General features: G+C 46.1%; 1 protein-coding gene across 7 annotated transcripts in view; it reads left to right on the top strand.

Moving 5' to 3' along the window:
• MGAT5 (alpha-1,6-mannosylglycoprotein 6-beta-N-acetylglucosaminyltransferase) overlaps positions 1-13,386 on the top strand; it is a 326,791-nt gene that overhangs the window by 302,463 nt on the left and 10,942 nt on the right. For all 7 annotated transcript variants that reach the window (XM_054257690.2, XM_008998990.5, XM_078327938.1 and 4 more), the window contains one exon: positions 11,508-11,665. In XM_054257690.2, the coding sequence (XP_054113665.1) occupies positions 11,508-11,665 (158 nt within the window). The remainder of the gene's footprint in view (positions 1-11,507; positions 11,666-13,386) is intronic.

Below are 13,386 nucleotides of genomic sequence, written 5' to 3'. Positions count from 1 at the left end.
AACCAAGACTCACAGTTATCAGACTCACAGGTTGTGGAATCAGATTCGATACTGGTTTGATGTGAGGCCAAGTGTGCACAAACAGTACTTACCAGGACCTCAGGAGATAGAAGGTGTCCAGAGCTTTGCTTCCCATCTTCTTGCATCTTCAAAGCCTGCTCACCCTTCCTGCAGCTGTAGGGAGGAGCTGCAGGGCCTCCTTCAATTGTGGGTCTTAAGACATCACAGCTCTTGCCGCCATCTTGGTAGCTGTCTGGAGATCATACTAAGATCCCTAACAGCTGCTGTTGAAACCCTCTTTGCCTGTCTCTATTTCCTCTTAGGGAAAATAGTTACTCAACCAAGGCATAAATAACTCAGCTTAGTAATAGTGAAGTAATGGGATGCTTTGGGATCACATGGCCCAGCCTGCAGAGGGAGGACTGGGGAGAAATTCTAGAGTGTATCCGAAGGCATCTTGCAGGAGGTGGATCCTGAAAGCAAACTGGTAGCACAGAGGGAAGGCTGAACAAGTCCAGATGTAAAGGCCTGGAGAAAAAAAAAATGTCCTAGGGAATTATAAACACTTGACTGAAGGAGAGGGATGAGGTAAGAGACCAGGCTAGAGGAGATTGCACAATGTGAAAAGATGCTGGGGCTTAGCTGAAGAATTCCAGTTTGATTCTGGGACAATAGGAAGCTAAAGAAAGGCTTTGTCACAGGCAAAGGAGCAGTGGAACTATCAAATTGGTGCTTAGAAAAAAATCATTCCAGGAATCTTGTGTTTGGGCATTTCTTGTTAAACATTCTCCAAATGCTCCTAAATGAGCACTAAAGGAAGGCTATTTTGAGTTTATTCCAGAGATTCTGTTGAACCCAGAATGTTCCCCTGATGCCAGAAGGAAGATGGGAAGACAAGACCCCATTGGTTCACAGATTGGGTTTTCTACTTCTTTTAGAAGCAGGCCCCAGTATTTTATAGGTTGGAATATTCGTTATTTTTTACAACTAGACAGATATCGTCAAAGAGCAGTGAGGATGGAGAGGTGTTCCTGATATGAACAGGAAAGTCTGAGCTCCAAGGAGGCACTTCCTATACCTTGAATGGTAGGACCACTGCAGCCCTAATTAGGCTGATATCTGTCTTCAGAGTTATCCATGTGATCTGCAAGGAGAACACGGAAGCTTTTACCCAAAAAAACTTTCAGGTTGTCCATCATGCTCAGCCAGTGGGCACCAGAGGGACCCAAGTGACAGTAATTGAGGGCACCCTGGGCTTCAGTGTACAGTTGAGCAGTCGCCAGCAGGAAACTCACCTCATACCTAACCCTCCTTGGGTGCAGGCACCCAGTGAGAAAGACTCCGGGATCTAGGAAAACCACTTTCTCTTTGCTGTTAATGTCCCCACTCCCTTTACTGTACTAAAAATGTTGATACAGAGTGCATGCTCTTTTAAATCAGCTCTCTAAAAGAGATTCTGTCTCCAGCATGGGGAAGTTCTTTGTAATCTAAGATCAAGCACTGTTGTTCCCTATCCTGAATGTGTCTCGGCTCATTAAGGTTTTCGTTATGCATATGTTGGGAAAGTCTAGATTAGCCTCAGGTCAGAGAGCATAGCAGGGCTTTTTTGAAGGAATGGCAATTTCAGATTGATTTGTAAAAACCGTACATGGTCGGGCGCGGTGGCTCACGCCTGTAATCTCAGCACTTTGGGAGGTGGAGGCGGGTGGATCACAAGGTCAAGAGATCGAGACCATCCTGGTCAACATGGTGAAACCCTGTCTCTACTAAAAATACAAAAGAATTAGCTGGGCACAGTGGTGCATGCCTGTAATCCCAGCTACTCAGGAGGCTGAGGCAGGAGAATTGCCTGAACCCAGGAGGCGGAGGTTGCGGTGAGCCGAGATTGTGCCATTGCTGGGTAATAAGAGCGAAACTCCGTCTCAAAAAAAAAAAAAACATACATATGCTCTTAAATCCTATTTTCTATTTTCTGTAAAGACGACACTGGAAATATATAGGATGGTTAGAGTCATGTTAATTTGTAAAGAGCTGTGTAATTCATGTGAAAAGCATTCTGAAGAGATGGAAGGTGAAAAATAGAGTTAACTCCAAGGATGTCTGTGGAATCAGCTGAAGGTCCCAGGACGTCTGTTCATCAGAGCCTAAAATAAACTCACTGTGGAGTGTTCTAGATGTAAGAATAAGCCTGTTGCGAATCTGGATGGTCCAAGAGTGGGAGCAATGGTGGAGGTGACAGATTTCAAGGAAAGAGGAAGAAAGTGAAAAGAGAAGGTTGGTACTAGCATGAGGAATGTTTCCTCTTGAGAAATCAATAGCTTTTCTTTACCCAGTCATTCCTGCATCCAAAGAGACAGGGCAGGTAATGATTTAGCACTGACCCTAGTGGCTGACTGCCTGGGTTCACATCTTGGCTCTGCTTGCCACTGTGTTTCTGACCTTGGGCTAGTTACCTAACATCTCTGTGCTCTTTCCTCTTCTGAGAAGTAGGGATAATGCAACCTACCCATCGGGCTGGGAAGGATAGAGTAGTTGATAGCGTTTAGCACTAAGAACAATGCCTGGCCCATGTGGGTGATCTCAAAGCCTTCGCTATTTGTTGCTGCAGGAGCCCAGAAACCAACCGAGGTATGTTTTTCAAACTGGCTCATTGACGTGTTCACTGCATATAGGGATACAATTCAATGATTTTTTTTTTTTTTTTTTTGGCAAATTGGTAGTGTTACACAACTACCACCACACTCTAGCTTTGTGGCATTTTCATCACCCCAAAAAAACACATTTGTTCTTGTTAGCAGTCAGTCCTTGCTCCTACCCCAGCCCTAGGAAACCACTGATCTGTTTCCTGCCTTTTTAGATTATCCTTTTCTGGAGATTTCTGGCTTCTTTCACTTAGCAATATGCTTTGGGGGTTCACCTATGTTGTTAAATGTGTCAGAACTGATTTTATTGCTGAGTAGTAGTCCATGTATGGATATATTAATACCACAATTTGTTTACCCATTCACCAATCAATGGGCTTTGGGGTTATTTCTACGTTTTGACTAATGTGGTGCTGTTGTGAACATTCACATGTGATTTGTGTGTGGACCTACGTTTTTATTTCTGCTGGGTAGATTGCTAGAAGTGTGTGAATCAGGTAGGTTTTGGTTTCGGCTCTTTAAAGGTGAGCTCGTTGCTCAGTGGGTTTGCATATGTAGAGATCATCCATGGAGATTGCTGCGTACAGGAGCCTACAGTTTCACAGGCACTTTCGCTGTTTCTCTTGTGGAAACAAAAATTCACACTCACTTCTGGGAAACAACCTCTGGGGCCATGAGCAGACACAGTTCACTTTGTTTTAAGAGAAAGCACAGGCTGAGAATGGTCAGTTTCAGCCTGGCACCTGAGGTGTGCTAATCCAGTCAGTTACTCAGTATTTATGGAACACTTCCCATGCCAGGCCCTGGATTTCTCAGCTATAACACAGATAACAAATGTGTGCTTTATCCCTCAGATAGCTGGCCCAAACACCATTTTCATGATCCTACCTGTCCTACCAACTTATTTTTTTAAGTCAATTTCTGGTTTTTCTTCCTCCAGATCCTGCCTGCAGACATTTATATTTGAGCCTGTGTTCTTGGTTCCAGATAATGTGGGTTCCTGCCAAAATCCACTTGCACTGAATCTCTCATGGGCTTAGTAACTCTGTGAAAGAGTTGGCTGCAGTGGGTCGGGTGAGGGGTTTCTGGACCCCTTTTCACACACCACTCAGCCCTCTCTGGCACTTCCGTTACTGCTCCTCTGCTTTGCTCTGAACAAGTGACCCTTCCGCTGGCCCAGCCAATCAAGAGGATGCAAACAAGCCAGCCTCTCCACCTAGCATTTCTCCCAGGGAGCATTCTCCTCCTCATCTCTGGCCCTTTCTGTATTTTTACGGAGTTTTCCCTAGGCTGCCAATAGCCTTCTTCACAGAGGTGGTGCTCTTTCCTCTTCTTCAGGGTTGGTTGTCTTCATTTGTTTAGACATTGTTCTGTCTCATAAATCGATTGGTTATTAGACTTTTCTTTGGTTTATGGCTGCTGCATGGAAATTTCAGAATAGTCAAGCACATATAGAGAAATTGGTGACTGGTTGAATAATTGTGAGGGAGGAATGCAGATGTTCTGTGTTCTAAGCGGGCTTGTTAACCAGATTTGAAATTACTGTTTATATCTCATTCTGGCTGCATAGGAGCTCTTTGAGTTAGAATAGCTTCCTTTTCTACTTCTGCTACTGTCAAAGCCTCAGGATGCAAAAAAACATTCAGTTTAGTTCAGCAACTCCTGCAGTCTGTTCCCAGCAACAACTATCTGCAAAGCACCATGTTAGAGGTAAGCTACTAACTTCCCTGAAGCCTACAAAACCCAGATGGGCTTCCCTGTCTCCTGGAAGCTTTCTCTGATTGCTCCCACCACTTTCCCCATCCCTAAAGTTAATCTTTTCCTTTTGCAAGTGGCCTGTGCATCCTGTTTGGGCATTTGTTTCGTTCTTTTCTGTAATTTTTCAGTATTGGCCTCTCTTACTAGACTGCTCACTGAACCTCTGAGCCCAGGGAGGGCTGTGTACACTGTACACTGTGTCTCCTTCATGTTTGTATTTCCAACACCCAGTGGGAGATTTTTACCAGTCATTTGTAAAGTACTAAATGAACGAATGAGGAAACCGTCAAAGCCAGCTTACGTGAGTGTTTCATGGGGGTTTATAACAGAGGTGCCGTGTCTGGTCTCAGTCTTGTCTCTGTCCTGTGCTGTTGCACCAGCTTCCTGTCTGTCTGCTTCTGCTTCACTCCTGCAGTCTGTTCCCAGCACTACAGGTCCTATAGCTGCTCTTCCCAGAAATTTTCAGTGTCTTTCATGTCACTTCAAGGAAAAGCTAGACCTTTCAATTGGACCCGAAAGCTCTGACTTTGGGGCCCTCCTGGACCCCATCACTTCTGACCCATAATACACACACTCTGCCAAGCTACCCAGAAGCCCCTGCTCCTCCTTGAATTTACTCCCTCCTCAGCTCCTCTGATCTAGGTGTTCCTCTGCCTGAAATGTTCCTCCCAGATGCTTGCATGGCTCACCCCTTTACTTCCTTGTGTCTTTTTCCAACTGTCACCGTTTCAGTGATGCCTTATTAGGACATCATCTCTGCCAGCAGTCCCACTTCATTCTTTTCTAGAATACTTATCACCTTTTAATGTACTATGTATATTGACTTATCTATTGTTTTTCTGTCTCCCTCACTGAATACAAGCCCTATGAAGGCAGGGGTTTGTGGTTCCTCTGGTTCATCATCCCTGCCCTCACACTCCAGGGACTAGATTGCATGTAGTCATGGTGACAGCTAACATGCACATGGTGTTTTCATCTCAGGCACTTTTCTGAGCATGTTACACATTATGATTAATTAATAACAGAGGAGTTAAGAGTCCACCAGGCAGTCTGAGTTCTGAGCCTTTTTGCTTTTGTGCCTAGTAGCAAATATTTGTTCAATGAATGAAGGAATGAGTGCTTATGGTAAGGAGATAAGGCAAGTTGGCACTGCCTTATTAGCCTGTGCTGCAGTTGAATGAAACAGAGGATGTCCAGCCTTCTCTGAGCACCCAGTGGGGCTGGCACTTATGGATGAGAAGAGGCTTTGACAGGGGCTTCCATTTCAGTTGTGCCCTACAAGCAACTGGGCCAAAAGGTGGCTCTTGTGGGTGTGGGTAAATTATCATATGTAATCAATCAACTTAACTTATATATCCAGACCCTTGCAGCGAAGAAGGTCAACCTTGAAGCATGATCTTTAACATCTCAAAGTTCTTTCTTATCAGTCACCTCATTTTTCTCTCATAGAAATTAGAAAAGGAGTGAAGGACAGATGGCATTATCCTCATTTTATGTGCAAGAGCAGGCAGAGCTGAAGAGAAGTCTATGAAGTCCCACATCTGGAAGTCAGAATCTTAACCAGATCCCCAGCTTTCTCCTGCCACCTTCAGGCCTCCCTCTGTTAAATGTGATCACCTTTAGACTTTCCAGGTGGCACCAAGCTTTGAGAAGGTTCTGCTGCTATTTTTACTATTCCTGATTCTATTGACCCCCGAAACAGACTGCTGAGAGGATGCTAGACCATGCTCCTGGGGACCACCAGAAAGGGTTTCTGCAGCTCCAGTGTTCATGTGCAGGATTGAACTAAGCATGCCCATTGAAGGGGTTCTTGAGAAGGGAGGCTGCTGTAGTTTACACAGAAATGAAGAAACAGGGCACATCAGCCCTGCAGTGAAGCTTTAAGAGCATTTCCCATTGCCTAGGCCTTGCGGTGCCATCCTGCCCTGCTGGGGCTGAGGTGCAAGATGGTCATTCATCTAGGGCTGCCCAGATTCTGCAGATGTCTCCCATGCCATACCTTGGAAGCTCTATGGGGCACAGGGAGCTCTTCCAAGGAGGGCTAACAGGAGGGAAAGGAGTGTTAATGGAGCACCTGCCATTTGTTAGCATTCTGCTCAGCTCCATGCCTTACCATCTATTAGTGTCACTCTCTGCAGACAAGTAGGAGAAGAAACTAGACCAGATAACATGCCCAAAGCTCCACAGTGGTAGGGCAAGGCTTCCAGTCTGCTCCTTTTGACTTGAAGCACATTCCTTTGCCATGTCACTTCCTCCTTGTCAAACGAAGCAAGGCTCTGCTCTAGCTTCAGGGTTTTGTTTTGTTTTTTGAGACGGAGTCTTGCTCTGTCATCCAGGCTGGAGTGCAGTGGCGCGATCTCAGCTCACTGCACCCTTCACCTCCCAGGTTCAAGCAGTTCTCCTGCTTCTGAGTAGCTGGGATTACAGGTATCCACCACCACACCCAGCCAATTTTTTTGTATTTTTAGTAGAGACGGGTTTTCACCATGTTTGCCAGACTAGTCTCGAACTCCTAAGCTCAGGTGATTCCCCCGCCTCAGGCTCCCAAAGTGGTGGGATTACAGGCATGAGCCACTGTGCCCAGCCTCTGGCTTCAGTGTTACCTTTGTGCTGCTTCCTATGCCCCATGAGCATGAATAAGAAGCCAAGTCTCTAAAGAGTCCCCAAACTCAACAGGTACAGATATACTGCCCTCAGCTCTGTTTGTAGGTGTCACATAAGTTTTCTTACAAGCCATGACAGCCTTCATAGATCTTCATTTCCCCAGCCTAATCCAGGACTGGGTCAAGCCAAATCTAACACAGAGAGAAACATTCCCACTTGGCTTCTTCTGATGTAGATGATATGATCTAGTCCAGATTTCCCGGTTGTCTTATCCTTTCTGTTCAGTCACATGCTGTGGTGTATGTGGATTTAAAAATCTCATTATTACAAAATATAAAGGCTGTAGAAGTTACCCAACTGCTCCTAAAGAATTACAGGTTGAAAAAAAAAAAAAAAATTGGGGGTCCAAAGTGGCTCCCGCCGGAGGTCATGGCGCTCGCGAAGGCGAGGTCATCAGTTCAAGCTCATAAGCAACCTCATAACTAACTAACCTGAGCAACCTCATAAGCTCAAACTGATTGGCAAAAAAAAAAAAAAAAAAGAATTACAGGTTGAGTGGGCTGGGCATGGTGACTCACACCTGTAATCCCAGCATTTCACCTCGGGAAGCCGAGGTGAGCGAATCACCTGAGGTTAGGAATTTGAGATCAGCCAGCCAACATGGCAAAATTCCGTCTTTACTAAAAATACAAAAATTAGGTGGATGTGAGTTAGGAGACTGAGGCAAGAGAATTGCTTGAACCTGGGAGTCAGAGGTTGCAGTGAACTGAGATTGCACCACTGCACTCCAACCTGGGCGACAGAGCAAGACTCTATCTTAAAAAAAAAAATTATAGATTGAGCATCCCTAATGTGAAAATCCAAAATCTGAAACTGTTTGAGCACCAACATATACTACCATCGAAAATTTTACACATAAGTACTTTAGCTTTGTTTAATGCATAAAAATGTTTAAAATATTATATAAAATTACCTTTGGCCTCCATGTATAAGGTATACGTGAAACATAAATGGATTTTATGTTTAGATTTGAGTCTCATCTCTAAGATAGCTTATTATATATATGTAAATATTCCAAAATCTGAAAAAAATCAAATACTTCTCTTCCTAAGCATTTCAGATAAGGGATATTCAACCTATATAAACAAAGTTGCATGCCTTAGCCAGTCAAAAGACACTTTACCTTTTCCAAATGCCCATGCCCCCATTAAGCTCTGATCATCAGTAACTCCATTGACCACTGTGTGCTTTCATTCTTCCTGTCTGATGTCAGCCGTCCTGATGGGATGGGCAGAGTGTCGAAGGCCAACCAGCAGGTTTCCTGTCACCTAAGAAAGCAACGGCCACCAGTGATCACTGTGTCCCCATTCAGGGTCCTACAGGTCTGTGCAGCCATGCTGTCAGCCTTAGTAGCAGCATTCAGACTCAAGTTATCTTGCCACCCATGGCTTAACAGGGGCCTGGATTATGCCCAAAATCACCATGAATGTAAGGAGTCATTTGAGGGTCTTCCTGTCTGAATGTCTGTCTTTGGTGTTGCCCAGGGCTGTGTGGGTCCTGGGACGCTCTGTTTACCCACTCACCCACTGTGCATCATTTTCAGAAGATTAAGCTGCATCCTAATATCCCTCAATAATTCAGTGTGTTTCTTTCATCTCTGAATTATGAGACCTTCCGGGAATTCTGTTTTCAGCTGGTAAGAATCCATGTTTCAGGTTTCCTGCCAACTGTTTGGTGAAGCATTTTGCTTGTTAACCACCAAAACTTGCTCAGGCTGGAGTAGTCGAGTCCCCTTATGATAGGAACACATGAGTGGAGGGCAGCAGTGGGTTTGCCTGCCTTGTTGGAATCACGATCCTAGATTTAAGGAGACTCTAAGAGAAGCTATCACCAAGTAACCTGGTAGCAACCTGCAGTTGCCTTTCTTAGCAGGCAATGCCTTTCTCAGCATTTCTTCCTTCAAGGAGGTAGAAAGAAGCAATAACCCTAAGAAATCTCAGTATCATCTTCCTTTTTCTGATGAGGAAACTAAGGCTTCAGACTGTTAGATATTTTACCCGAAGGTTCACACAGCTAGTAAAAGCAAGAGACAGGATGTGCTCTCAGGGCCAGCCGCCTGCAGTGCCTGGGGTGAGTTTGGCTTTGCTCTCTCTTGTTGTCTTTTGGCTTATTAAAAGTGATACAAGGCAGGCACGGTGACTCGTGCCTGTAATGTCAGCACTTTGGGGAGGCTGAGGTGGGTGAATCACCTGAGGTCAGGAGTTCAAGACCAGCCTGGCCAACATTGTGAAACCCTGTCTCTACTAAAAATAGAAAAATGAGCCAGGTGTGGTGGTGGATGCCTGTAGTTCCAGCTACTCTGATGGCTGAGGCAGGAGAATCGCTTGAACCCAGGAGGCGGAGGTTGCAGTGAGCCAAGATCGTGCCACTTTAGCCTGCTGGGTGACAGAACAAGACTCCATCTCAAAAAAACAAATACAAGCACAAGGTTTAATAAAGAGAGAGAAATGGCAACAGTATACCTCCTGGATGCAGCTCTGACCAACCTCTGTTCCGGTGCTATACCCATCTCTATGCCAAGGGACCCTCCTGGTAGCATGAGGCCCTCATGTCCCTGTGGTGGCATTCCACATGACAGACAAGGGAGGGCAGAAACATTTCCTCAGCCTGCACTAGTGCTAGGAGCCCTGGGCCCTAAAATTATTGATCATCTCCTCCACACAGATCTGGAAAGGAATCATGAGGAAAAGTAGGATACTCCAGAAGGACACTCATTGCAAAGTACATTTCTTTACCACCGCTGATGCTGGTACTCCATGTTGCTTCTCAGGGGCCGCCCTCTAACTCTCTCCTCATCCCCAAGGCCTCCTTGTACTTGCTGGTTTCTTCCACTCCCTCTAGATCCTAGGGAAGACTGGCTTTGCCCCACTGGGAGCACCTAACGTACATTCTTGGTAGTGGTGCCATGTTCCTCCTCATCCTATCACATGCCACTTAGACTATTTCTTCAGTTGTTGAACAAACGAAATGTTATACCGGTGATTCTCAAATAATGTCATTTTGCTATAATGTTGAGAATGAAGAAAGTTGATTCCTGGCTTGACCCCATGTCTGTGTGGAGTCAACTCATTCTCTGTCATCTTCATGCGTTTTCTCCAGGGACTCTGTTTTCTCCCACATCCCAAAGCTGGGCACCTGAGGTGAACGGACATGTTTACATGGTCCCAGCATGAATGAGTGGGGATATGGGTTAAGTGCACCCTGTGATGGAACCGTGTCCTGTGCAGGGCTGCTTTCAGCCTGGCACCCTGAGCTGCTGGAATGGGCTCCAGCCACCCTTAACCCTAAGCTGGAATAAGAGGGTTTGAAAACAAATGTATCAATACAAATTATTGTACAATAAGACTTCATAAAGTCTATGATAATCGTACACATGCACCAAGTCAGAGAGAAGGGAACAGACCAGCTGGTGGAGGCAGGCCTGATTGTGGTGCCATGTTAGTGATTGATAGTGAATTACGAGGTGGGAGAGGCATTCCTTGTGATTTTCACTTCACAAATGTGTATTCCTTGATTGAACCCAACACCACTGCAACTGTCATCACTCACTGATTCACCAAAAACTGAGTGAATAATTTATCTTACTTCTATGTGTTAATCTTTCTTAAATGTATGTATAGCTCACATTTGTTTCAGTATTTAATATTAGAAGTGTTTTGGGTCTTTATTTAGAAGTTTGGTGATGTTTTTGACAAGAAATGTGCTATAGAAACTTAACTCTTGTTAATATCAATTAGCCTCTTGTAAAATTGGTTTCTTTATATGGTCATTTCACTTAACACTGCAGTTTCAGAGACTATTGATGACATTAAGTGAGGACTTACTGTACTTGCTTTCAACCAGCCAGCACTAAGTCCCTATCAAGGACATAGCACCATATGAGGTGGTATCAGAAGTGTCTGCAGTCTCCTTGGCATGATCTTCACCTCACAGTGTCAGAACCTTGCCACTGAGATAAAAGTAGCGCACATGAAACAGTGTCGTAATAGGTAACTGCTGAGTTAAGATAGACACAGTGCCTTTGGAATCAGAGAGAGGGAACAGACCAGCTGGTGGAGGCAGGCCTAAAGATGGGCCTTGAAGCGCAGAGGTTCTGAATAGCCTGGCTGAGTATGTGTCTATGACGACGGTTGAGAATAGCCACCTTTCATGGGCAGGGGTGGTGCGGTGTTCATCACAGGTATGACCTCTCATCCTGGAGCCCTTTGTGGAAGGCACAGCTGTTGGTTTCCATCATGAGGTTGAGTAAGCTGGGGGTTAGGGAGGTCAAGACCTGACCCGAAGGCATATTCCAGCTCAGCCCCAGTCCAGCCATCTGCGTGGCTCCCAACTCTTCCCCCATTCCAGCCCTGTTCTCTCCCAGCATGCTGCCTCCCATTGCCGGGGTTGGTTGGCAGGGCTATGTCCTTGGACCTGTGGCTGATGGCTTCATTGTCATTCTAGGACTTCTGCCATGGGCAAGTGATGTGGCCGCCCCTCAGCGCCCTGCAGGTCAAGCTTGCTGAGCCTGGACAGTCCTGCAAGCAGGTGTGCCAGGAGAGCCAGCTCATCTGCGAGCCTTCTTTCTTCCAGCACCTCAACAAGGACAAGGACATGCTGAAGTAAGTGCCCGGGGGTGGGCATGGGGACTCAGCCCCTAAATTCCAGCTGGCCTTGTGGGGTAGTCAGGTGTGAGGTACAGGTTTCCACTTCAAAGTTACTGGGCTGTGGGGATAAGGTATAAGAGGGGAGTAGGTTGCAGCATGATCCCCTGAGAGAGTTAGCCCAGTGTTGTTATGTTCCTGTTGGGTGAGATGAAGTCACTTGGCATGATGATGTATTTAAAATTTGAATGGGGGTGTTGTATTTACATAAATAATGCTGTGTCTGAGTTTGGAGATTGTGGGAGGTGTTCTGTTTGCTAATGTTGACCCCCAAGAACAGTGGGAGTGGAGGTAGGCACAAGAGACAGAGGCATAGATGGACCAGTTTCTCAGACCCCTGCTGGCAGCCAGGCCCCCAGCTGCATCTGAGCAGTGAAAGGGGCTGGTAGTAAGTGACATTGTTCAACCCTGGAGTCAGAAAGGAATGAGAAACATGGAGAAGGAGCTGGCACAAAACTGCCCACAAAAAATTCCAAGAGCAGCCTTCTCCTGTGGCCCTCTCCCCTTTTGCACTTGCTTTTTTATTTTTTTGAGATGTCTCGCTCTTGCCAGGCTGGAGTCCAGTGGCACGATCTCGGCTCACTGCAACCTCTGCCTCCTGGCTTCAAGTGATTCTCCTGCCTCAGCCTCCCAAGTAGCTGGGACTACAGGCACACACCACCATGCCCAGCTAATTTTTATATATTTTTTAGTAGAGACGGGGTTTCACCATGTTGGCCAGGATGGTCTCAATCTCTCAACCTCGTGATCCACCCACCTCAGCCTCCCAAAGTGCTGGGATTACAGGCGTGAGCCACCGTGCTGGGCCCCCTTTTGTACTTTCTTCTGGGTCACTGACACATGGTGCATCTCAGGCCCCAGCAGACCTGAGTCTGCTGGGTCCCTTGGTAGTGGGGTGAGTACAGCACTGAGAATGCTGGCCCAGGGCCACACACAGGAGGCGCCTTCCTTGAATTTCTTACTTTCTGCTTACATTACTTAGGTGATGCCTTTCCTTTCCCTTTGCATTGGCATTTTGAGTTGGGTATTTGCAGTTCCCAAATTTCCATGTGAGGTTTCTTCTGCCTCTCACCCATGTCCCTTGTCAGGCCTGAATGTGTTCTCTCAATTTTTATCACACCCCACCATGGTCCACATATTGCATAATTATCTAGCTCCCCACCCACCATTTTGTAGCTCTGATAGGGTGTTTTCTCCAAGAGACTAGTCTACAAATATTAAGACCCTGCTGTCCCAACTCCAGATATTCAGTCTAGCAGGTGTACCATCCCAGGCTTGAAGAGGATGTTTAGGAAGTGGAGTGGACCTGGGGCTGGGGGCTCACCTGTCCCCCGTTCTGGCTTCACACCCTGTTAGTGCTGCTGGCCACTGTGGTTATCTGTGCACAATGGTCTGAGCTGGCCTGCTTCCTGTGAATCTTCTTATCCTTCTTATCCTGTAGGGAAGCTCTCCTGAGTAGGGGTGTGAGCTATGCTTTTTGTTTGTTTGTTTGGTTTTGAGACAAGATCTCCTTCACCCAGGCTAGAGTGCAGTGGCTCACTGCAACCTCTACTTCCCAGGTTCAGGCAATTCTCACGCCTCAGCCTCCCACATATCTGGAACTATAAGTGCATGCCACCACTCCCAGATAATTTTTGTATTTTTAGTAGAGACATGTTGGCCAGGCTGGTCTCAAACTC

This window comes from Callithrix jacchus, chromosome 6, assembly GCF_049354715.1.
Source record: "Callithrix jacchus isolate 240 chromosome 6, calJac240_pri, whole genome shotgun sequence".
NCBI classification, from domain to species: Eukaryota; Metazoa; Chordata; class Mammalia; order Primates; family Cebidae; genus Callithrix; species Callithrix jacchus.
This window is presented reverse-complemented; position numbering and strand designations above follow the sequence as displayed.